The sequence below is a fragment of the Bactrocera dorsalis genome, chromosome 3, assembly GCF_023373825.1.
Source record: "Bactrocera dorsalis isolate Fly_Bdor chromosome 3, ASM2337382v1, whole genome shotgun sequence".
Lineage (NCBI taxonomy): Eukaryota > Metazoa > Arthropoda > Insecta > Diptera > Tephritidae > Bactrocera > Bactrocera dorsalis.
The window spans coordinates 85070266-85097601 of record NC_064305.1 but is presented as its reverse complement, the minus strand read 5'-3'; the positions used below and the strand labels follow the sequence as shown (position 1 = coordinate 85097601).

Here is a 27336-nt window from a genome sequence, read left to right as displayed (position 1 = left end):
AAAGACTAATGTACTTATAGATTCTCGAATAAAACTTCATAGGAATTATACTGATTTGTATGCTTAGTGGCGTTTTTGGAACACTCTTTACATCCTAGCAATGTTAGAAGTACACATATGAGAGATTTAAGAATGATTGTAATTATATGAAATTTGTGTTAAACTGCGTTCAGACATGGCAATTCCAATATACAAAATATTTTTTGATGCTATCTAAGATAAGATGTACAGAAAGATTATGGTAATGGCAAGAATAAGATATGCAAAATGTCCCGCCAAACAAAAAATTATGCAAAATATGTACATATTTATCCTAAACAGTGGAAACTTATTAAAATTAAACCTATTTAAATTCTTTCAGATAAATACAGGGCACACATGAAATTATATGAAAATCAAGTAAGTTTTCTATAACAACTATTTGGACGGCAGTTTTAATTTTTAGTAGCAATAACTAACAAGTTCTTTCAGCGAAGAGAGTCCTGCATGTAATCAGGATGTTCTTTATTATAATAAAATATCACCAGTCCGGCTAATATTTGATCAAACAACACTAACATTTTTTGCATCGACATATTTATGAACGTTTTCGGCTTTAAGGATTTTTCAGTAATAAAAATATCACCAGTCCGGGTCATATTTGATCAGATAATACTACAATTTTTGGAATCTATTTGTATTTTGTATTTGGCTTTAAGGATATTTCAGTGACAATAATTTTGTGAGCCACATACAAATTTTGAATGATCGCAAAAACTGTTTTATCACGAAATTCTGGTTTATACAGTAGATTACGACTAACCAATACAGGGTTTTGCCATTTTGCAAACAATCTTTCAGTTGTCATGGTGGAATTTTCAATTACTTTTTATCTAAATAACACATTTCACTATCTAAACCAATACACGGCATAGTTCCAGCGATCTCAAACACTCATCTCTACGATTTTCAATTACATAAGGGGATCAATTTCGTTGCAATTGAAGAATCATCAGTATATGTCGGACAAACAGCGATTGCTTTCAGTTTTTTTGGAGGGATATGAAATCCAAAAGAACTGTTTGCTTCTATAAAGTTCCTGACAAAAGTTTACGTATTTCGTATCGTTTACCTTAAAACTATTAGTGATATAATCAGACTTCAATGTAGCTGAATTCTTGAACTACACTACATGGTTTCTTAATTCTACATTTTTACATATTTTACATTATATCCTCACTCAAGTCAGTGTTAGCTATATCTTGGCAACATGGCGCTTTCGTGAAAAAACCAAACAATCTACTAACTACTAGTTGACGATTATGGCTGAATTTGTACATATAGAGTCCATTTGCGGCTACGGAGATTTGTCAACATTTTTATACACTGAAATAGCTTGCGAGGAAGTTTTTAATATCCACAAAGAGACGTGGTCTCTCTGTTCATCTGTATATACGAGAACTTATCCCTCAGTTTTGTAGATATCGATCTGAAACCTTGCACACGTGCTTCTCACTCTTAGAAGCCGCTCATTTACCGAAACCGCCGATATCGGACTACTATAACATATGGTCGCCAAACAAACTGATCGATGAAAACAAGTTCTTGTGTGGAAACATTTTGTGATAACATATCTTCACGAAATTTAACACAGAATATTTTCCAATGCAACACTACAAACCCTGAACTTTTTGTTCAGACCGGACTACTATATCATATGGCTGACATACAAACTGCTCAATTAAAATCAAATCCTTGTATGGAAAACTTTTTTATTTGAAGAGGTATCTTCACAAAATTTGGCATAAATTATGGTTCAAGGCAACGAAGCAATCGTCGAACGTATGTATGTTTCAGATCAGATCATAATCTCATATAGCAGCCATAAAAGCTGACCTCTTTATACGATAAAAAATACACATATCAAGCTATAATACTTCGATGCTGCGGAAGCTAAAATTTTTCCTTGTTTATATAAAAATTACCACACACAAACACAACTCACACCACCTAACAAACAATTTTCATAGTTTTTGGTTGCGCCACTTACCAAATCTTCGCCTAAATCTGGATCACGTTCACTTTGATTCGAACGACGGCCAGTACAATCCATATTATACAATTGCATTTATTAAAGAAACAATTTTTTCACTCGCTTCTTATTTTGCCACAAGTTTCACGTTTTACACAAAATTTGTCACAATAAATAAAATACGCGTATTTCCACACATACACTCACACATAAACACAGTTTTGCGAGGAATATTTCAAGCTTAAATCACTTTATTTGAGCAGCTGTTCAATTAGTTGTTGTTGCTTTGTAAGATTTTGCACGCACTCGAAACCGCCTGCAAGCTGCTGTTGTTGTTTATCAATTTGTTGTTGTTTTTATAAAATCTTCAATATTGGCAAATTTATTTTTGGAAAATTGCATAAGTCAAAAAGATAGAAACATCATTTGCGTGTGTTACACAACAACAACATTACACAATCCCGCACACCGAAACCATTAATATATACATATGTATGTATGTATGTCTGTTTGCCTTGCAGTAACGCACAGCGTTCTTATTTTAATGTCCAGCGCCTGTTGATCAGGTGTTTACAAGAAAAATGACAAATAAGTTCACGATGTACCGTTAAAAATGTTCCGCAGCGCTTATGAAAACAATGCAGCTGCGCTAACGCTGACGTCACAGCCACCGACGCAGACAAAACTGCCGTTGTCAAAGCTGCTGGCGCACGTTGGTTTTTTTATATTGTTGCTGTTGTAGTTGTAATTTGCATTCGGTATGAGGTTTCTTTGCAATAGGTGTTGTTGTTAAAGTAAATTGTAAGTATTTTTCGCCTTATTTTGTAAAATTGTTATTAACCTTGTTACTTTTTTTAACAAAATACCTTTTTTAAAACTCGCCTGAAGTTTACTAATTGGCACTGCCAAGTCTTCTACAATTTGATGCACTTTTCATATAAAATGATTTGCACTCGTTTTTGTTTGTTTGTCACCTATTCTTGTTTATGTGTGTTTATGCATACAAGCACTGCACCGTTACTTGTTTTTACTATGCCTTTTTGTGTTTCTCCGTATAAATTTCACACACTTTGCTGTTGTTATTGTTTAATATTTCTTTTTTTCTTATAATTTTTCACTCTTCTCCGCTAAGTTTGCATAACATTGTTTCATAAATTTATGAATTTATTGTAATTAGTAATTTTATTAACTTTTCTCGCCTGTGTGTTGCACAATTATTCACTAAATTGCCACTCTAGCGCCTTCACGCAATCGAATTCCAATATAAACGGCAAATTGGCAGAAAACTCGCTGAAGCAAAAAATAAACAGTATTGTGGTTCTTTGAGCGACAACGATCCAGACACGAATGAGTACGACCAACAAAACAACCAGCTAAGCGGAGCAACGCAGAGGTAGCGCGCAGCCACAGCAGAGCAGCAAATTGGTAGAGCGTCGATGAAATATACCCACTTTAACAACAACACGGGCAGCAACACTTCGCTGTTACGATTCAAATCAACGTGATGCAGAGGCGCTGACGACAGCGTCGGCGGCGAGCATCGGCGACGCGCTAAAAACTCGATTCGAATTGGAATTGAGAGCGCCGCATGCGGATACACGCGCCAATTGAATGCGAAAACCAACAAGAAAAAGGCGCAAACATACATACATACATATACATATGTATATGAATATGTAGTGTGCGGCAAACAGCAGTAAAATGATAGCAATAAACGAAACCGCCACCCAGAAAAGGAGAAAAAAGTGGCGCGCTGCCGCGTCGGTAGATTGCTGGGGGCCGCGGTTGGCTGCAATAATTGATCAAAATGTTGATTGCCGCCAGCAATAAGCGTTGATAAACACGTATGCATGAAAGAGAGCATGCACGAGAGAGCGAGAGAGTGCGCGCCTAGCTTGCGCGCGCCTAATCAAGAAAATAGCAAACAAAAACAAGAAGGTGTACCAATATCAATTCATATGTAAGTATGTATGTAAGTATATATTTGAAATTTTCACCTATTTGCTGCGCTCGCAGTGTGCCAATGCCAATCAGTCCGGCGCGTTGCGCTATGGAACACAATTTGTTCCTATGCGTTTGCACCAGAGAACGTATAATTTATAAATGTACGTTCTCTGCTTGCACGCGCTCTTGCGCTCAGAAACTTTTTATGCGCTCTCCAGTGTTTCGTTACCGTTTCACTTTTCCAATCATTCGCTGGTTTCGTCTTATTAGATTTCTGCTGCTCTTTATTTGTGCGCTATGCGCCTCGTGCCATCAACACTAATATAATAACAACAACAACATGTGGATATCATAACAATATTCAGTCGAAAAAAGGCAATTATTAAGGGGGTTTTTATTGCGCTTTGTTGGTATATGCCGTGCTGTAGCGCAACCAATCCGCGTGCAGCAAACACAACGGCGCTCATTCGCCCTTTCACCGCGCCACAGAGCATGGCTATATAACAATCATTAAAACAACTACAAGCTAGGGATGCTCGATGAACATCGATGTTCGATGATCATCGATGTTGAAAGCAAAAACATCGATGTTTTAATATCGATGTTGCCATACGAAAAATATCGCAACATCGATGTTAACGGAATCAATCATCGATGTCAACTTACGGCCTCACGCACGACACGGACGTCCACCAAACCAACCAACTTGGGAAACAAATTATGTCTTCTATGAACGCAGCCACAAATCAAATTTTTTAGTTGTGAACTTCACAAACTGATTTGTGGCTGCGTTCACAATGTGAACGCGTCATTCCGGTCGTTCCCTTCATTCGTTCGTTCTTCGTGATTCGTCTTGCACATTTACGCTCACTCCCACTTCTATTTGTTTGTTAATAAAAAATTGTGTTGTGCGTACCTATTTAAATTTACTGATTTGTTCGTATTCTACTGGTGTTGTGCATATATATATTTATATTACATGGAATACAACAATATGTAAGTTTTTAATGATTGAATTCTATCTAAATATTGAATTCATCTGTTTGCTTTTTGCGCATGCTAAAGGAAATTATTCTTTTTAAGGTTATAAATGCATATAAATTATAAATGAATAGAATTAAAAATGCCGCCAAAAAGTCGCTTCTGGGAATTTTTTGAAAAACTTGAAAATAACGAAGCCAGATTAATCTAAAATTTTTAAATTCAATTTCAGCTTTTATATTTTTATAAGATATTTGACAATCATATACTTACTTCCCCATTAAACTGTGAAATTTAATATTTTATTTTTAAAGTTGTAATAACATTTATTTATAATTTGTACTTCATGTTTTTAAAGATATGAATGAATTTAAAATGAAATATGCGGTACGATTATTTAAAAATACAAGTATAACATCGAGAAAAACGTTTAAAATAAGTCGTAAATGTGCTATGCACACTGGCTGTGGCTTAATAAATTTCGAATTTATATATTGTGTTTTATTTCTTTGTCAATTATTAATGTAAAAATTATCGATGGATCCAACATCGATGGATCCAACATCGATGTTCGGTTTTTGATAAATATCGAACATCGATGTTGAGCTTTCGATTATGACATCGATGTCAACATCGATGTTTTTTGAATATCGATCATCCCTACTACAAGCACGAATATATTTTATTACTGTTGTTGTATTGCTTGTTGGCTCTTCTTTCAATTATATTTTCATTGCTATTGGAGCGCTTGCCATGAGCTTGGCGCTGCGCGTTCTACGTGACGCGCCGCACCGCGTCGCTCGTCTTCGTTCCGCTCGTTGTTTGTAGTGTGTGCGCGGCAGTCGTCGGGTGACTTGGCCGCGTGGTTGGTTGTTTTGCTGGCTGCTGCTACTGTAGCTATTGCTGTTGACTTTGTTGTTGCCATTTGCCTGGCAGGTGGTAGTGGAATTACAATCGTATCGTTTCAATATAAAATGTGCGCTCTCCCAGCTGTGGCGCGCATACATATTCTGCATACGATACATTGCAGCAGCTCGGCGTTGATATCGTGCCGGCCCATTCGTGTGTTCAAAGTGGGGCGCGTTAGTACCGCTATTCCGCTCTAGCACCAGCGGTGTATGTGCGTGTGTGCGCCACGTTGGTAATCATCGTTAATGCTGTCGTCTACGTCGTAGCCGTCGTTATATGGCTGGCATTGCCATCGTTTCAATCAGAATGTAATCACACACTATGCGCAAATGTTCGCGTGTGTGTGTGTGTGTGGCGTTGTGTGCGCTCGCCTTTTTATATATTTTTTATATTTATTTCTCATTTACCTTATTCGTAAATTTATATTAAAATACGCCCTTTCACATTTTTTTTTCTGCTGGCGCTCGCGCTCGCCGTGGTCCTCATCAGTAGGGGCGTGTTCAATTCGTTTTGTGGTGGTTGTTGTTATTGCTTGTTTTCTCAGGCATTTTATTTTACCTTTGTTTTTGTTATTGTTGCGCTTGTTGTTGATTGAAATTTACTCCATATTTGCGCGCATGTATCGCTCGTAACATTTGCGATTACACACAATTTCGCAAACAAACGCGCGGTTTTTCTGTGTGTGTGTGCAGCGCTTCTGATTCGCTTTTCGTGCTTTAATTCACATATAATTTAGTTTCGCCCGTCATGTAATTGCATTTGTATTTGTAGTACAGAGTAACTAATTAAATTTACCACGCCCCTGATTTTAGCTATTTAAAAAGTTTCCTTTTACTGCCCATAATTCGCGTGAATAAAATGGAAATGGCTGTTTTGCATTAAATGGCCGTTATATAAATGGCTGTTTGTTTAGAAATTGAAATAATTAAATAAGGCATTGCGAATTTGCGAATTTGTGTAACACAAAACAGCAATGCGAAAGTGGCATTAAACAAAATGGCGTAGTAAACTAAAAACAAAATATAAATTATATTTGCACTAATTGGAAATTATTTTATGGCGCTCGTGCAAAATATTAAAAATTTACTTCGTTGTTTTTGTATTAGAAGTACAAAATTGAATTCAACATTATGCGCCGAGATATCTACTACTATGAGCATAGTAATAGTAAAACTTTGTTCATTAATTTATTTTTCCAAATCTACTTATGTCGTCCCCCTTAAAGTAGATTGGTACCAAGGATGTATTGTACCAATACACTTGTGGCAACGATTTTTTGACGAAAAGTTTCACGAAAATGACGCATAACACTCCATTAGTATTCCTTGTTGACAATTAGGACGACCAGAAGGCATTCGGATTGCACCACACCTCGATAATCGAAGAAAACTGTAAACATACCCTTAATTTTTGTCCCGCTTTGACATGGTATTTTTCGGCTTCTGCTCGCCTTTGCCACGATATTAAACCGATTATTATTAGGGTAAGATTGTTAAGTTGTTAGATTATTATATTATTACTAGCTGACCCCGCAGCCGTTGTCCTGCGTGAAATTATGTGCTTTGAAATGAAAAGAAATTTGAAATGAAAATTCATATTGTGATGATATCATTTAATTGAGATTTTTCTAAATTTTTTTCAATGTAACGCAGCTTGATAAACAACATTTTTTGGTTTCTGTCCCGGTGCGTTAATGTACAGAGAAGATGGTTTTCCAACTCGTGTGCACGCCACTTATATCTGGCCGTGTGAAAAACATAGCATTTTCAAATTTATGCCACCCACTATGCGACTATCCTGTTGATCGTCATCTCAAATTCAATTTTCACTGGAAACGGAATACATTTGAGCTGAAATGGCAAATCGTTAGAACTCAAAGGAATTCGTACAATCAAGCATTCTGCGCCCTTGTTTTCGATGGGTGCTTCACAATCAGTCGGGTTTCATTACACAGTTTCGGTGCATGAAGATTGCGAAACATAATAATGACAGGTCCAACTTTGAGACGCACAGGATGCGGTGGCATACCAAGCCTCTCCAAAGAATTTAGAAATTTCACTGGATAATTGACGGCGTCGTCGTCATTGTCAAGATGATCGATTGATTTGTATGAACGCAAGTCTCCCGGAATTTGACTTTGAATCTTCCAGTTTAAGTCATCAACATCGGTATTTTTGGCAGCTAACATTGCGCGTGCACTTAAGGAATCGTAGTTACGATAATTTGGCCAATGTCCGAACATTCGTGATGAGTTCATCTTTCGTGAATTGATAAAGGGAAGATGGAATTGATATCGAACCACCGGAAGTATCAACCGTTATTGTACCATTTCCAATTTTTAGCGAAGACGATGTAAAATGTCTTTGACAATCTTTATATCGAAAAGTATGCGAACTTCATTTTCATTCCAGTGATTAACGTGTTCCAGCATTTGTAATTGCTGGCTTACTTCTCCAAAACTTTCACATATTCCCATATACCATTCACAGTAAACAATGACTCAAATAAAGTTGAACCGCGTACCTTAATCAATAGCAACCGAAGGTAGAAACAATCGTTGTTTTTCGGGTGGATTGTGTAAATTCGTCCTAATGCATTAGTTAATAAGACACCTGGATGTCAATCTACTGGTTGGCCTTGCTTTCTGCGTAACTATTTCTTCGACGATGCATCCCAATTATAATATCAAAGTATTTCCGAATGTCCTTGCAAATGGATCACTGACGAAAGTTGTGCTTCCTTTGGTCACGTATTTCCAAACGTATTTTATCGATTTCACCAAACTGCAATACTAAACACTGATATGAGTTTTGAATGTGAATTAGACAATAATGGTGAATACAGTACGATCCATGTGTTGTCAACTTCGATATTCACTCTTCTAAGTTGAATGCTGAACGTTCTGTTATCTGGTGAGCGACGCCGATAGAGTTGATATCTACCATTTCTAGTTTGTGCTTCCGAAAGAAAAGCAGAGTGAATAGTGTTTCGTGCATTTATTGTCAGACATACAAACCGAAGTGGGATTGTAATGTCCGCAAGTCCATGAATCATATTATGGTGTAACCATCATCCAAAGAAGAATGTGTGCATGCAAAATAGAGGTTTTTGCCACTCAACAAAGTACATCTCATCCAACAGCACCACATATACGTTGCTTCAAGATAAAGACAATCAAACATCGTAACTGTTGTAGGAAAAGTCGTGCTGTAACATCGTGACGATCACTTGCTGATTGACCGCGAATTATAATTCCGAACGTATGTCTCCGCATCCTGGGAGTACTTCTTGCCTTGCCTTGCCTTGGCCTGCCATACTTTGTTGGCAAAAAGAACACCGACCGATATTAGGTCGACCTCTTGGTGGCTTCGTAACAAATTTCAATCTGCAATTGACCTCTTTGTGTGAAACACACGTAAAGTTTTCACTGAATAATTTTCAATAATTTTTCTTTTGAATAGACGAAAAAAAAAGCAAGCGACCGAAATTGAACGAATCAAATAATTTACAAATCAAAATATTGAAAAACAAAATAAACAAAAATTGAAAAAAAAATGTGTATGGAAAAAATTTACTTTTTAGAAATGTCCAATTTTCCGACTTTTCCTCATAATGATATATATCCAACGATATCGCCTTTTACTTTGGCATCGTTTTGTTTCATACACGTTTACGCCAATTTAAGGTTTGAATATTGGATACTGCGATGGTAGCGCCATCTATCGATCAAACATTACAAAATTAAAAATTGATTAAAAATGAAAAAATAATTTAAAAAACATTTTCCAGTGGACCAAATTGTAAACATAAACCTTTCCCGAATCTCCATGAACGTACAGACAAAATTTCATCAAAATCGGCCCATCCGTTTAGGAGCAATCTCAAGGCAAACACACGGTCAGAAGATTTATATATATAAAGATATCAAATAGAGTAGTCTTTATACAGTTTAATTTCACGGAAAAAGAAAAAATTCACAAAACAAAGCGATGTGTGCCAAGTTTCGAACATCTTTCGAGAACTTCATCTGCAATGGCTTCAATGTCATGTTGTGTGTGCAGCAACGCCAGGCCGATCAATCTATCTTGAAGCATGTTCGTCCTCAGCCACGTTTTTATACGGTAAAGTATCGAAAAAGAGCGTTCAGAGTTCACATTCGTCACAAGAAGTATGCATAATATGCGAAGAATTATGGATATAGGTCTACATCACAGTTGCCCAGCTTTTCCAATGCCTTAGTCGGTAACTTGCTGTCTTTCGACTTTTGCTTTTGCCCCCAAAAGCATTGTCAGTGATCAAGTTAACCTTTGAGCTTCAAACGTCACACGACGTTGTCATTATCCAAAAGGCATTTGAATCTATATTTCAAGCAGTCAATAATATTTTCCATTTCTTTGGTTTTCAAAGCACATACTTTTCGATTATATTGGGTAGTCGAAAAAGTATTTTCGTATTTAGTCAATAGATGTCGTTGTAGTCGTATACTCGTATCTACGGTGCTGCCAATCATATTGTGTCATATCATATAGTGTTGGAAAGGTGAGATTTCAAGCTACATTTAGCCAAAAAAAATAAATAAATTCGTGGAAGTTGAAAAAAAAGGAAGACTTCCCCCATTTCTCCCTCTGAATCCGTCACTGTACATATAGTAGCTATAATGGATCTATCCGATCTATTCGTTTCCTATTTGACTGTTTTAAGGGAAGTTTTTGTTTTAAGGAAAGTTTGTTTTTTCTTTGGATTTTATAACTCCGTGAACAAACCAATATTTAAAATTGTAATGCTCACAGTCTTGCAAGAAATTTTCTGCTCTACAAAAATGGTCCGTATAATTTTTCGATTAAGTTAAGCCTTTAAGAGATATTCATCAAAACAAAAAAAAAATTGAAAACCGTTAGGCGGGGCACGTTTCCGTTATAATTAAGCGCTCATACTTGGAGAGCTTTTCTTAGAGGCGTCTGTTAACCGATTCATCAGAGTACAAAGCGAATAAAAAACATTCCCTTTTTGACGCACTCTATTATATATTTTAATAATTAAAAAATATTGTTCAGAATAAGTAGACACATAAACGCTTATAAATAGCTTGCATTTTAAAATATATTCACACTCAAAACAAATTAAATATAAAATTGGCACAAAAAATATATTTATTTTTTTCGCTCTTAATGAGCGTTTTTTCACACTACTAAGCCACAAAAAAAATAACACGAAATTAGTGAAATCGTCCGATACTTTGCGTTTGTGCTATTTTCATTGAAATTTACCATAATTATTGTTTGAAAACCGAAAAAAAAACAAAAAAAAAATAACAAAAAGTGTTGGCTATTGACTTAACTCTACAAATTTCCTGTCAAATAATGTCGTCAGTATGTACTTAGCATAGCCAAAGGTGTGTGCATTCATTACGTATACTAGGAATTAATATGCCAAACTCTTGCGCGTACAAGCACATACAAAAACATGCATACATAATTACTTATGTATATGGTATATATGTAGACTAACACACTCACGCCTGCTTTTGTAGATTAACAATGAAATTTGAAATAGATATATTTTTAAACTTTAGATTTAAATTTTTGTGGGTTTTTTCAACTCTTCGGTCTAAGAAGGCGGCCGCAAGCAACTACAACAAAAGCTTTTATTGTTCACATCCGTTGTATTGTGTGCGTTGATTTGTTTTTGTACCTATGTACATATGTATATCGTCATTTAATATTTTTGCTGAGAAAAAAATGCGACAAAAAGTAAATAGTTAAGCAAATCTACTAATTTTTATTTAACGACAGACATACATATTTTCATATGTGCATACATAATTTGAACATCAATGGCATGAATGATATGCTTTTGACGCATTTGAGCCAAATAAATAAGCGTGATGATGGGTACACGGGGAAAAAATACGACGAAATGCTAACTTCGGTTGCACCGAGGCTATAATACCCTACACAGGTGCATTTTATTAAGTCTAAAAGGGTATAAAGTAGTCTTTACCTTGATTTTGATCGTTCAGTTTGTATGGCAGCTATATGCTATAGTTATCCGATCTGCACAATTTATTCGCAGATTATACCGTTGCCTTGAAAAATGCTCCATACCAAGTTTTGCGCAGATATCTCTTCAAATAAAAAAGTTTTTCATACAAGGGCTTCATTTTGATCGTTCAGTTTGTATGGCAGCTATATGCTATAGTGATGCGATATCGGCGATTCCGACAAATAAGCAACTTTCCGGAGAGAGAAGAATGTTTGCAAAATTTCAGATCGATATCTCCAAAACGAAGGCAGTAATTTGAGTATATAGGGAGTGAGAGATGGACATGGCCAAATCGACTCAGCTCGTCACACTGATCATTTTTGAACATACTATACATATTATGTGTGTATATACTACGTACATGCCTCAAGGTTCTCTAACTTTTCCATCTGCGTTTCACAAACTTCGTGGCAACCTTTGTATACCATACACTGTTCTGGGTATAAGAAACATATTTTCATTATATTTTTTTGAAATAAAAAAAAAAGTCAAAAACGAAATAAAATATTTTTTTTTTACTTTTCGTGGGAATTGATTTCAGAAATTTAGAACCCACCTCACAGCAGTGCTCCAATCAATAAAAAGCCTGTTAAATAATCATTAATAATGCTCGCGTACCGTTAATAGCTTGTTTTCGTGGTGATATGTGAGAACATGAGAAAATCTGAATATGGATTAGAACTACAATTAAATCATTTTAGTCGTAAAAAGAAAAAAACAAAAACAACAAAAAGAACAATGTGAAGAAAGCGTTTAATATCGTAATAAGTGTGTGATTTGCCTATAAGGCTTCTTCCTATGAGCCTAATGCACTTTTCGATTTTGTTTTTGTTGCTTCGCACTGCTGTGTGTTTAAGTAATTGATTTAAATGCCTGTCTGCTTGCATTCTACAATCATATGTGTATGTGTGTTTGTATGTAAACTAAAGTCTATATGCAACTCTGCTCTTGGCCAAGTTCAGCTTTAAAGCGTGGAGTTGTTGATGATTTGAAAGGGTCTGCCATCAGCCATGGCCAACAGGCATCAGAACATAGCCTAAAGCGTATAGCTGGATAAATACAACAATTAAGGCCGTTTACGCTCTTTAGAAAAGGGTTTCATTAATAAAAGACGAAGAAAATTTTATTTGTGTTGAATTTGTTTTTTTTTCCAATTTGGGTTTATCACACATATACATATGTATTTGTATATTTGATCACGTGATAATTGTTGCTTGAAAGCATACTTTATAGTAGTTGGTGTTTTTAGATGTTCTATGATATCCAGCAAAAATATTTTTTTTTGATAACAATAAAAACCTTAAAATTTATGTTAAAAATTAAGCCAATATTTATTAAAATTTTGTTATAAATTTTTGAAAACAGTGGCAACGCTCTTATATATACAAAAAAAACATTGGTTTGCATAATATTCGTTACGTTTAATTAAAAAAGTAAAAATTGGAAAATCATGATTTTAATTTATATTATTTTTTAAAAGGTGGCAACGCTTTGTATAAAATATTTTTTTGGTTTGGCAAAAATATAAACCCTAAAATTTAGATAAAGAATTAAGGCTATATTTATTAAAATGTTGTATTAAATTTTCCAAAACAGTGGCAACGCTTTTATAAATACAAAAACGAAATTTTAGTTCTCATACATAACAATCGTTAGGTTTAATTAAAAAAAGGAGAAAAAGATTAAAATTTAATTAAAAATTTTAATTAATATTAATTTTTGAAAGGTGGCAACGCTTTATAGGAAATATTTTTTCATGATAAATTCATAAAATGAACTTATTAACATATTACAGACATATGCATACAAATTTAACTTATGCTCATAGATTAAGCTATGATAATAAAGGATGTTTTTTTTTGCACACGAGGTTTTCAAAAATAAATAAAAAAATGTTATGGTTAAGAATTTTCTTTATTATAATCATAAAATTGAATAAATTTCAGCCAGGGGCCCAATTTTCAACCACTTTTTGCAGCAACTGGGGCCGTGTATCAGCAATAACGCACCCAATTTTCTCTTCCAACGCGTCATCGTCTCGGGCTTATCGGCGTAGACTAGCTACTTCATATAACTCCACAAAAAAAAGGACGATATTGAAGGCTTCACCACAGTACCATGACGCGAGTTAAAGCGCTCACCAAAAACTCCCTCCAATAAATTGATTGTTTCATTAACACTAGAACTACCACACTTTTGTCGAAGCTATTTCTACCAAAACCAGTCAAAATGACTGGTCTTTAAAAAATACGTAATAGTAAAGTTTATATAATAGTTTATTTATTTGTTACAAGATTGGTTGCTTACAAAAGGAATTTTGTGCTGTGTAGTACGTGGGGCCATGATCCCTAAATAAATATTCTTACATTTCATCACTTAAACAATAATAATAATAATAAGTTTCATAAAGAAAATATGATTCGGTTTAAAAAAATTAAAATTAATTCTAGGAAATTTAAGTTAATTTTATAGTATAAGGTAAATTATTTGGTATATTTATAATTTGTCACATTTCCTACAAACATAGATTTTCTTTTGAGTGCATTTTCCGCATACAAAATTTTTACAGATATTACAAATGGTGCTAGTTTTATTATTATTACAGTACCCAATTTGACACCATTTGCGTGAACAAAGTAAAGTCTTTGAAGTTGTAGGTACAATAGTTTCTCGTGATTCCATTCCTGATTTAACATTTTTCTCGGTATTTTCCATGGCAAGTTCATCTGCTAATTGAAAAAGAAAATCTTTTCTGGATATCTTTTCACCTGTTGTTTCTCTATACAAGATCCAAGCATTTATGCCCGCTAAGTCTAAAATATTAAAAAATACTTGGAGTGGCCATCTTCTTGATCCTGATTTTACGCTATATTTCTTTGCCATTTGGTCTGTAATATCTACGCCAAACTTAGTTTTATTATAAAAATCAACTGTTTCAGGTAATAGCTTGTTACTTTTATGAACTCTGACGGATTTATGTTTCGAACTCAATATAAAAACTTTTTTTTTCGGCTTACTTTTGTAGATTGTAAGAACGCACCCACTTGATTTATACAATAATGAAGAAAATCGAACCATAGTATCCTTCTTTGTTTTACAAATTTTAGGCATTTCCCTTTTGTTTCCGCGTATAGTGCCAACCAATGTTGTTTTTTTGGCTAGCAATTTAGATGCCAGTGGTAAGCTTGTGAAAAAGTTGTCGGTTGTTACATTTCTTCCCTTCATAGTGAATGGTTCGATAAGTTGTAGCACAACAGATTCACTTAGAGGCTGTGATCTTACTCGTGTCTCATCTTTTCCTAAATAAGGAAACCCATTCACAATATACTTAGTTTGAACATCAGATGCTAGCCAAAATTTTATTCCAAACTTGTCGGGTTTATTCGGTAAATATTGGGTGAATCTGCATCTGGCTTTTGTTGACAAGAGTTGTTCGTCTATTGTAATATTTTGTCCTGGTTTGTAGCATTGAATACTATTTTTGATGAATCTATCCCATACTGCTGATACTAAAGCAAATTTATCGTTTTGAAGACGTTGACTTCTCTCACTTTTTTTATCAAAGCGAATAAACCTCAATATTTCCGTAAAATCATTTCTACTCATGGTGTTTGCAAAGAAGTTTGGTCCCCATTTTTCATTCCATAGATATGAAACTTTTAAATTTTTTGCTTCGTATGCTCCCCGTCCATATAAAACTCCAATGAAAGCTTTCAATTTTGTTGATGTTAGGTTCCATTTTTTACCCAAAACTCGAGATGCTTCTAATTCCGTGCAAGATCTTATATGTTCAAGCATACGATCGTCGATTACTAAAAAAAATGCGCTACTTACTTTTCCTTTCATAATATTTTTTTTTGCATATCCTGTTGGACCGGATACGTCTTTGAAGATATTATGAATTGCTAGTCTTCCAGGAGAAGACCCTTCTTGTATTTTTTCCCAACAAGTTCCGTCCGCAGCAATTTCATTTTGATTGTCTTGTCGTATACTTTCATTTTCATCTTCAGAACTAGAACGTACTTGCATACATCTTCTTTTACGAGAATTCAAAATATTTTCAAATTCGCTGTCACTTTCTGAGGAGTCCTGAATATTTTCTTCGTCCAAAACCTCATTGTCACTATTTTCACTCTCAAAAATTTCTTCTTGGGTATCGCATACTTCATTTTCAATTTCCTGATCACTGACATAGAGTTCATCATCTTCAATATCAGAAAGTTCCATTGCTATATCGTTCAGATTTTCCAAAATTTCGGATTTTTTCAAACGTTTTGTCATTTTCAGGGCTTATAAAACTAAAATCACAAATGATGCTTACATCAAGATTATGTTTGTAATACTTTTCCTCACCTTATACTAATTGAAAAAAAATGCCGTTTATTATAAAATATGTAACTATTCTATCATCATAACACACTCAACGTCTCCAGATCTAAATGAACGACTAAATATATTTTCGAAAATGTTGCCATGAATGCATTAGGTTTTGCATTAGAATTACGACCGATCGAGATTTTTCCTGATAATTATCATCATCATACTAAGTGACAAAAAATTCTAAGAAATTCTAAAAAGTTCTAAGAAACACTTTGTAGTTATATAAAACGAAAAATCGTGTTGATTCGTGATCGGTAAGCAAATCGCAGCATGATTTTACATTTTTAACTGGAAGCAGTCATTTTGACTGGTGCTGGTATAAGTAACCATGATACGAAATTATTTTGTATTCATTGAATAAGAGAAAAAATGCTATTTATAATACTATTTCTTAAGCTATCGCTGGAAAAGTCAGACATTGTTGAGAGAAAAAAAATGTTACATCAAGGAGAAATTTTAAAACAAAACTACCACACCAGTCAAAATGACTGGTATGGTAGTTCTAGTGTTAACTGAATGGCACCGTCTTGTTGAAATCACAAAAAATTCACTAATTATGGCTCTATGACGTTCCCCATTCCCCGGTTCCACTTAGTTTTTTAATTGGATATGTTTTTTAGTCTTGTGACTTGATGTCGTAATGTGGTGCGATGTGATACTTTATTATGTTTTCTCAGCCTGAATTGCGTCTTTTTATTTGTTTGAGATCTTGATGTGATATTTTACTATACTAATCGTATGTGTTGATATCGTGATATGATTTTATAATGCTGCATTTTTTTATTTATCTTTGTGACCCTATGACATGATGCAGTGATGTGATGTTTTGATGTGATATTTTACTAATATATTTTCTCAGCAAAAACAAGTATTTATAGTACTTAAGTCAATATCCAAATTTGAGATCTGCCTTGATGTTGTGATGTGACGATATGATGTTATATTTTACTATATTTTTTTTAATTGAGGTTTTTTCGCTTGTTTTTGCGATCTTATGACTTGATGCCGCAATGTGATAATATGACTTTATTTGACTGCATTTCCTAATTAGAGTTTTTTTTGACTAAATATTAGTATATAATATTTTATCAGCCTGAATCGAGTTTTTGTGATATATTTGTGATCTTGTAATTTGATGTGGTGATGTGTTGATATGACATAAAATTTTTCTTTCTTTCTGAGTCTGAATTGATATATATTGATTTCTTTGTGATCTTGCGACTTGATGTCGTGATGTGATGATATGATGTGATATTTTACTGTATTCTCTCAGCCTGAGTTTGCTTTTCTTGATTTTTTATTAAATAGTATATCGTCACCTGAAATGCAAATTAACGTAACAACATTTTCAGAAATTTACAGTGGCATGAATGAAACACGGAATAAAATGGAACATGAGTGAAACAAAATATTAATATTGGTTAAAACTGGTTTATATATGACTGCAGAACCAGAAAATGTTGAACATATTTAATATTATGTATACAATTTGAAGTAGTGAAGCGTAATCAATAAGACACTCAATTTCGAATTTTTTGATGATACGTTATTTTGCATTTCAGGTGACGATATGTACTCGTATTGACAAGACTGTTGCTCAAATCATGATTCCTCCTTAAAGCTGTATGATTTTGCCATAATGAGTAGAGGGTTACTGAAACACCTAAATATCCTAATCCCTAAATATTTTTTTCCATTGTTCTCTTTCTATACTCATTGTATAAGTATACAATTTACACACTTTGTTAGCGATTGGTGCGCAAAATAATTCAAAAATGAGTTGGCAATCAAAAACATTCAACATTGTTGCATTTTGATTAATCCCCTTCGATCACACGCGGATCAGCGTTCGGCGCTGCACCAACGCCTTCGAAAACAACATTGATTTCCAAGGAAATGCAAAAACAAATTAATGAAAAGTAAAGCGCAACGTACATACGAAACAATATCATTTCAGCGTGGCTATAAAACCGCAGCAACACGCTTCGCCTGCGCACTGAGTGATCCTCTGCGCCGTGAACCGCCGCTCAGTTAATGACCTTAATCGTTAATCTCTGCCATAAAAATTTTGATTGAATGCGCGCCAAATATATCAAGTCTTCAATTTAATTTCATTTTTAATAACACACGGATTGCGGACTGCGGACTCCGTGAACGGTCGGTCAAACGGAGCGCGCGATCAGTTGTGGATCATTAAATTTAGATCTGCAACTGCAATGGCACAAAAGGCTGCGGTGGCGGTGGCGCTGGCGGCTTGACTTCACTTTTCGATGTTGCTGAGTTGGTGAGCTGGTGAATTGTATATATAAAAAAATATATTTCTTACTGGTGTATGTACATATGTATATATTTAGATGCGTAAGGACGATTGCAGTGCTCAGGGGTGTGTATGAGAGGTAGAGAGTGGAGGAGTGAGTGTGAGCTGAATCCGTTTTGATTTATGACATTGCTGCGGGGGCAAATAACATATATTCAGTTTTATTCGTTGCATTTAGGGGGTGTGCACTTGAAGAAGAAGAAGAATGATGCAAAAAATTTTATAATTAAAAAATACGTAGTACATATATACAGACCTATAAACAAACATAAACACATAAAAACCGCTTGTGTTGCATATAAAATAATTCAGAATTCAATTTTACGTGCCGCAGAATCTTATTTTCCGCGCTTGTAATCATTTTTGCCTCGTCTTAAAGTATATACACATACTTATATGTAAATTAGGGTGGGCCAAAGAAATATTTTTTTCATTAGATACTGTTAAAATATTCTCCGGAATGAAAGCAAGAAGAGATCCGAGTCCGAAAGAGATTCTGGCAAAGTTTAAGCTCTTCCTTCTGGCTATGGGGAGCTTCGGGAGGACTATACAACCCTCTTGGACTCTTAAGCCATGTTTCGAAGGGCCATGTTCCGAAGGCCAGAAAGAGTTCTCACGTCGGTGTCAAGGATTTCAGAGCCATTAGCCTCGTTTTTGTTGAAAACATTGAAGAGATTCATAGATCTGTACATGAGAAGCGGAATACACAGGGCTAAACTGTTACGGGCTCGCACCAACGGTAGTCTATCAGCTGTTCGAAACTGTAGACAAGCCAAAACTTGTTCCGTAGTGTATTCGTCTGGTGGAGGGCGCTCGAAAACTGAACGTGTTTAAAGAGCGACTCTCATCGGCAGTTTCGGTGGATTACGGCTTGCAACAAAATAAAACTGGATTCAGAGGCTACTCTTGGCGGACTTTTCTCTGCTTACATACCGAAGAGGGATATGTAGATGGGGAGGAGCCGCTGGTGATGAGGTGCAGTGAGCTCTTCCATGGATGGATCAAAGTCATCCGTCAGTCTTAGCTTTAGGCTATTTGTCAGGCAGAAGTGCCTACTTTTAAGGTGACTGTGGACTTTCTGCTTCGAAGAGCAGCAACTTTCAGGGATGTAAGCATTCACTCCGACAGCCGTGAACTCAAAGCTGGACAAAGATTGTCTGTTCTCACTAGAAATAGCGTCAACTTCTACTTCGCCATCAGACTCGTTTAAGGGCCTGGTCGAAGCAGTATCGCTGGCACCTTTGCCGCGTTCACATCGGAATGGGTTGGAGTTAGATCTTCATTGCGTTCTACCCCGTGGGCGTTTAGCAGGCGCTGGCTGACAACTCGCTCCTTTGCGACTGTGAGCTCCTTTTGGTCTAGAGTAGAATACAGGAAATATTCTGTAGATTTTGCTTTCTTATAATATACCAACATCTTTTATTGACCCAACCTAATGTATATGTATACATATGTACATATGTATGTGTTTTTTAGCACAAATCATTCAACGCTCGCCGCTCATTTTATTATTTATTATTATTTTTTAAAAATGTTTCTTAATATTTTTTCCGATTGTCTGCACGTTTTAGTTTTGATGCCATCGATGGATGGCCAACATACGGTTGATTGCTTGAATGCATGATTGAATGTCTGTGCGCACACATTTATATCTACATACACATACGCATACCTATAAAAAATATATACTTCTTTCGATCTGCGTTATTATTAATTTTTAAGCAGAAATTTCTTGCTCTGCCCCAGCTTTAGTCTCAGCGGCATCGGGCGGCTACCTCTCTGTCCCTCGCATTCGTATAAAACTTATTTTTGCGCTTAATGGCTTTCTGTCAATCAAATGATGTGTTGGTGTGTGATTGATTAAGTGACAAACAGTTGAAAAATAAATGAAATACAATAACAAACAATATATAGTGCGGCATATTGAAAACGAAATATTAAAATGAGATCAGGCGCACACACACAATGCCACATGCATATATGGTGCACAGATATAACTCACCGCCGACAGAGGAAGTAGTCGCAGCAGCAGCGTCAGCAGCACCGGCATCCTAAAATTGATGTGTGACTGGCTGACGTTGGGTTGTGGGGGGAATCTGTGAAATAGGAGAAACTGGGACTTGTCGCTGTCTGCGCATATACATACAAACATATATACATGCTTGTGTGTTATTTGGGCAGGAATATACATAATATAAGCAGTTTGGGGGAAAAATTGATGAACATCAATTTAAAGATGATCGACCTGTCAAGAGGGGGAAATAATAAGTTCACAAACATGCCTAAAATGTATCAAACTTATTTTGAATTTGTATTGCTTAAAGATAATAATAATTATTCTTTCTACCCATTATTGTGTGTGCAATAATATTGGGTACTAATCGCCTTCGCGCTGAGTAATTGAATACATTTTTGAAATTAACGGACCTTTACTACTTGCTGAGAGTCAATTCCTTCCCAACTTCTCATTTCTAATTCAGAGCAGGTCTCTTCTTTCATATGCGTGTTTTTTCTCTTTTAGAAACATTTTAAATTTTTGGAGTATATAACGGTAACAAGCATCCTATCAGGTCTGATCATAGGTCACCAAAACAACTATGTTATTGCTAATAAAGTTTAAAATTTGTAGCAACGATAGTCGGATCTACGTAACCGGAATGAAGCCGAATTTTTATCTTTTATCCAAGAATTGTCAACTCGGTAGTATTTTCTCAACTTAGGTTAGGTTAAGTCGGAGGTTCGATCCCATTGGACAGTGCCCAGTTAGAACACCTACAATTACAACGAGATTGACTTTACCAAGAGTAAATAATTCAAAGGACCTCTTACGGCTCAATCTGTAAGCTACAACGCAAGAGAACGAGTTCAAACCCAGTATAACTGAATGTACTACTCTCTTAAGGAAGCTGCGCTTTGAAGCAGTACATCTACTCTATTTTGAAGCACCCACCTACATACGCTTCAAAGACGCAACAGTGGTCTGATATCCTGCACCTAGATAGCTGGTGGAGAGTTTCACATCGAAGACTCCATTTCCTAACCTCTCTCTTAACTTCGATTGGTACTAGAAAAAGTTCACTGCGTTCTGTCGATGAGCGCAGAAAGAACCGTCAGAAGAAGGTTCTGCGCTGCAGTGATCTAGATTGTCACGATTGTAAACGAGGTCGTATAAAATTACCTTTTCGAACCCATATACCCAGCATCACGATCATTGGAATTGCTGACTGACAAATGATCGTAGGAGGATGGAGCTGGCGGAGCAGATAGACGATTCGACATTCCATCGCTAGTGGTGATCTGATAAATAGTAAAATAAAATATCAATATCAGAAAATCCTGCTCATGATTATCTCGATCGAAAAACCTTCCGACTTTATTTCTGTAGACAAGCGTACCTTCGTTAACTTTAACAAAGCTAACTAGGTAGGCTTCACAGTATTTACCAAGAGCACCTTCACTGCCCTATCCATTCCTGCGAACGGAAAAACGAACGGACAAATTGGATGGAACACCTGCAGTCTTGCAACATCTCCACCGGCGTAAGATTTGGACACTGGTTAAGGCATTTTCTAACCCGAAGTGACATGATGTCCGAGTTGAAATTCAATTCAATGCCCATTCCTCTTCGGTCCCGAAAAAGTGTGCGAGCTATTTTAGGCAATGCACACTGCACTCTTCGGTAGACAAAGCCAAACGATATGTTACCCAACAGCTGCAAAAACTGCCAAAAGACTGCGCTTCCTTTCCCCGATTTCATAGAAACCATCCCTGTGTCACCTGCATGAAGCCAAATCGCCTAGGAACATCAAGAGGCCCTTCCTTAGCTACGTCGCCGACATAAGACAATATGCCGACCAGAATTCGTACGCAACTATGTTGCTTCAGACATGCACTGACTGTCATTAACAGTGGACTTCTTCTCCGACTCCCCCTCAGTGATAGGAGTACTTGAAGTCAAACCACCACCCATTGCAGACGACGCGTTCGAGTTGGCGCGAGAATCGAGAGTGATCCCTTCACAGCTTCATTATAGATACTGTAGTAGGTTAAAGCCCTACTTATCCAGAATCGATACCCACATACCAAATATATCTCCATAATGCAACGAGTCCCCGCAGAACTCTAACCATCTCTTTGCATGCCCAGCTAACTCTATGGTCCGATCCCATCGAAACAGCACGTTTTCAGATTCCGACTTATCTGAACATTACCACCCCATATAAAAGTAACATTAACACGAAAAAATTGTTCAGATCAGAACACCATCATATATCAGCATTTCAAACAGACCGATCCAAATCGAGGTAAACATTTTTATTTATACCTTTCATTTAGCATGAATTTATGGTCTGCCTTGAAATTCAGCAAATCATTCAAACCTTCAATTCGAACTATCACATTGATTGAGTGATTTAAAATATAAAGTATGACATTTTAAGCGCCTCTAAAAATGCTCGTGTTCCTACCCCTACTTCCATACAGTTAAAGCTCTTCAGACTCTTGACATGAAAAAGCAGGTCGTGCCGACCATCCGAATGTCAAAATAAAACATTAAAAGTGCCAACTTTATAACGAGAAATGAAAGGAAATTACAAATCACAAGTAAATATGCTTTCAAGGAAGGTCGATTTCAGTTGAGGCCAACACCGCAGACACGGTGCGTCCATTACACTAAAGTTTTCCCATTATTAATCAAAAGCAATATGAAAAACACATGTTCGGCCCGGCATGGATCGTAGCACCGGAACAGGCGTACGATTTCCATATCGAATGTGCTGTGAATTGCGTTAGAGGACAACAAGAAAGAAAAAGAGATGCAGAGAGGAGAAATTCAATAAATGTGGGCATTTGTGTGTCAGAAAAGACGCGAGAGCGAGCAGGAACTATGAGAGTGATTACTTTGCCAGGCACAAACTTCGATACAGACACACGATCCACTCGCAATCAACTCGATAAGTATGCACCGATAATTAAAAGGAAATAAATGAACTCCCATAATGCACTCTTACTTCTTAGCATGTTTCGTTACACAAGCATATATACGATCTTGGAGTATTGGTGATATTTTTAGAAACGTCATTTGAAGCCGTGTGCGCTCACTATGTCCCGAAGGGAAGCTGTCAGTGTTGGATTCTGTGAAAGCGTTGATTGACGTATTCAAATTAAGAAATGTTGATGTTGATGCAATTGGTGTTGTTCTTGTTATTATTGCTGTTGATGGTTGATGTTGATGCATTGGATTTTAGATGATGCTGATGATGATGGTGAGGAAATTCAAAATCATTTAAATGCGTATTGAAATTTTATTCGTAAATTCTATGACAACTAAAAATAAATAATTCGAAAGCAATTTGTGTGCGCGAAACTGGGTTGCTCGTGTTCAGCTCCTGCTGCGGGCGGATATTCAGATAATTATACATTTAAATGTTTTAGACAGATCTCACACATTTTTTTAAATTATATTTTAAGTAAAATAACCCAAATTAAAACAAAAAGGTTTTTTGCTGACAGGAAATAATATGACATTGAGGTTATAGGTTTGAATTTAAGAAGCTCAGCAAATGATCGCAAAGCCAGGATTGACGCGTCGAAGGGTTATGCTGAGTGTATATTGGAAAGGAATCATCCACTATGAACTGCTCCAGCCGGGTCGAACGATTGATTCTACATTTTACTGTCCGAAACTGATGAAATGGAAGCAACCAATAGTTAAAAAAATGGCCAGAACTGATCAACAGAAAGGACTTCGTCTTCCATCAGGACAACGCTAGACCACACACATCTTGGATGACTCGGCAAAAACTGGGAGAGCTTGCCTGGGAAGTTTTGATGTATCCACCATATAGCCCTGACACTGCACCATCGGACTACCATTTCTTTCGGTCAATGCAGAACTCCCTTAATGGAATAAAGTTGGCTTCAAGAGAATCTTGTGAAAATTACTTCGCAGTTTTTCGCCGAGAAACCACTGAGAACTTTAAGAGAGCGACAATAGACAGTTTTTTTTAGAAGGGTTGCCACCTGGTCGAATTATTTTTCATTAAATTAAAAATTAAGTAAATTAAATAATACAGCGCAGGCATCAAAAGAGGCAGTTTAAAAAAAAATAATATTTTTGCTGGTGATATTTTCATGAAATGTTGCCACTAGTGTGAAAATTTTAATCTAACCGAAATTTAAGGAAAAAAATATATTACAATAATAAAGTACTGTTAAGTATTGAGAAGTTTTAGAGCATGTCAATAAAATATTTTTTAGTAGAAGGGTTGCCACCTAATTCCATAATTTTGAATTTAAACAGAAATTAAGTTAACTCTATATGAGAGCATAAGTATCAATTAAGCAAGCTTAAGAAAGATTTTTGGAGATACTTTTAAGAAGCGTTGCCACCTGATTAAAAACTTAATAATAACCAAAATTCATTTAGAAATATATAACAATAACGAAATAGTACTAAATAGTAAGCGAACTTTAAGAAAGCGAAAATAGAAGTTGTTTTGAAGAAGGGTTGCCACCTAATTAAATAATTTCTAATTTAATCAGAAATTAAGTTATCTCTACATTAGAGTATACAAATCAAATAAGCAGGCTTAAGACAGATTTTTGGAGGTACTTTTAAGAAGCGTTGCCACCTGATTAAAAACTTAATAATAACTAAATTTTAATTAAAAAATATATAACAATAACGAAATAGTACTAAATAGTAAGAGAACTTTAAGAGGGCAACAAGATACATTTTTTGGTAAAAGGGTTGCCACCTAATTAAATAATTTTTAATTTTATGAGAAATTAAGTTAACTCTGAATTAGAGTATAAGAATCAAATTAAGCATGCTTAAGACAAATTTTTGGAGATACTTTTAAGAAGCGTTGCCATCTGTTTAAAAACTTAATAATAACAAAATTTTAATTAAAAAATATGTAACAATAACGAAATAGTGCTAAGTATGTGCGTATTAAGAATTTTAAGAGAGCGACAATAGAATTTTTTTGTAGGAGGGTTGCCACCTAGTTAGAAAGCTTTTGATTTAATTGATAACATAAATAAAATATTAAAGCATATTCATCAAATTAGACAAATATTAAATTATTTCTGCCGCAGATATTTTGTTTTTGAAGCGTTGCCAACTATTTAAGAACTTTAATAAAAGAATTTATGAAATAAATTGAAGATAACAATATTGATATCCAACGCAAGGTGTGTAAGAAATATTTGATACACACAACATCTGTGATATTCACCAAAAGAAGAAATTCTCAACCGCATCGTATCTCGCTTTTTTGGTGATCGTGCAAACTTTTTTGTTATATTTCGTGGTAAAGTGCTATTTATCAGAATCTGTACAGTGGCGTTTTTCCTGACTTTAATATGAGAAATATTTTAAAAGACCTCAAATCCCTAACACTACATAAATAAACTCATTGGCCACACGTGCAATCAAAAGAAAGGCGACAGTTTGTCTACCCTGTGAGAGCAACTCCTGCTTTCGCTTGGCATGTTAACGCAACGCTTTCCAAATTTTATTTGCGCGTTCAGCAAGCATTCTTCCACCAACACAAACAAAACACAGGATGTTTCTATGTAGAGGAGTTCAAGAAATTGAAGGCAATTAAGAACTTAGAGTTTAATCAGCATTACAAGAGCACTTTACATTTGAGAGCTGTTAAACTTGCAACAGAGGAAACGACATAGAGAAATTGCAACAAATGCAAATATGTAGCTTGACCAGTGGTGTCTGGTGGGAACGGCACACATAAAAACGCCACCCAAATGAGTCCTAAAGCAAGCTGGCCATACACCAAAAGCACCAAACAGCTAATCGGTTTCATTTTTTCACACCACTTCAGCGCTCTAAACCGATTTTTGTTGCTTTTGTTGTTTGTTTGCCTATACGGAAAGATACTTCACGTGCATACATACAGACAAGTATGTATATACATATATAGTATGTAGGTACGTATTAGTACGGGAATTCTAAGCAGTCTTTATGTGTGTGTGTGTGTGTGTTTTAGGGCCTCTATGATGACTAAATGTTGCTGACAAGTATTTACCCTAAGTTGGACTTTGCGTTGCTGACAATTTTAGTTCATTTTTATTTTTTTCGGTTTTTTCTGTTGTACGTGTTGTTACTATTGTTGGTTCCGGTGCTACAATGGCACATTAACCGGCCAAAGCTAAGCAAAGATCAGCGACAATAGCAATGATAATGTTGTTGCCAACAATAACTAAGTGATAGAAGAAAATTCCCCAAAAGTTGTTACGTGCTTATGTAGATATATCTGTATGTAAATATGTACATAGCTCGTATAGAAGATTAGAATAAAATATTATGGAGTTTGAATTAGGAAAATACTCATATTTTGGGATATTTGAAGTCATCGAAAGCTTGACTCATGCAATACATGTCCATCCAACACCAACCTCCACATCGAAAAGATAAAGAAACAGTGATTGAAAATCGTGTGTTGTTATCATAGAGATAGCTGAGGATTCCAACGTCTCTTATGGATCCATTTACTCATTTGGTAAATGTTTAGGAAGGTGGGTGTCAATAGATCCTTTTACCAATTTGGTTAATGTTATGGGTATGAAGTTTTTAATGCTAACTAAAAGACCTAAATATTTTGTAAAAAACGACGTCAAGATAAGATCTGAGTTGAGAACCCTACATTCATTACGGCTGGCGAGATGTGGGTTTATAAATATGACGTCAAAACTATCCAACAATATGTTAAATGCCGCTTCAGCTTCA

At 35.6% G+C, this 27336-nt stretch overlaps 1 protein-coding gene across 3 annotated transcripts in view; it reads right to left on the bottom strand.

The window, feature by feature from the left end:
• LOC105227737 (protein dead ringer) overlaps window positions 1–3360 on the bottom strand; it is an 81758-nt gene extending 78398 nt beyond the window's left edge. For all 3 annotated transcript variants that reach the window (XM_019990857.3, XM_019990858.3, XM_011207230.4), the window contains exon 1: window positions 2030–3360. In XM_019990857.3, the coding sequence (XP_019846416.2) occupies window positions 2030–2107 (78 nt within the window). In that variant the 5' untranslated portion in view covers window positions 2108–3360. The remainder of the gene's footprint in view (window positions 1–2029) is intronic.
• Window positions 3361–27336: the final 23976 nt, after the last annotated feature.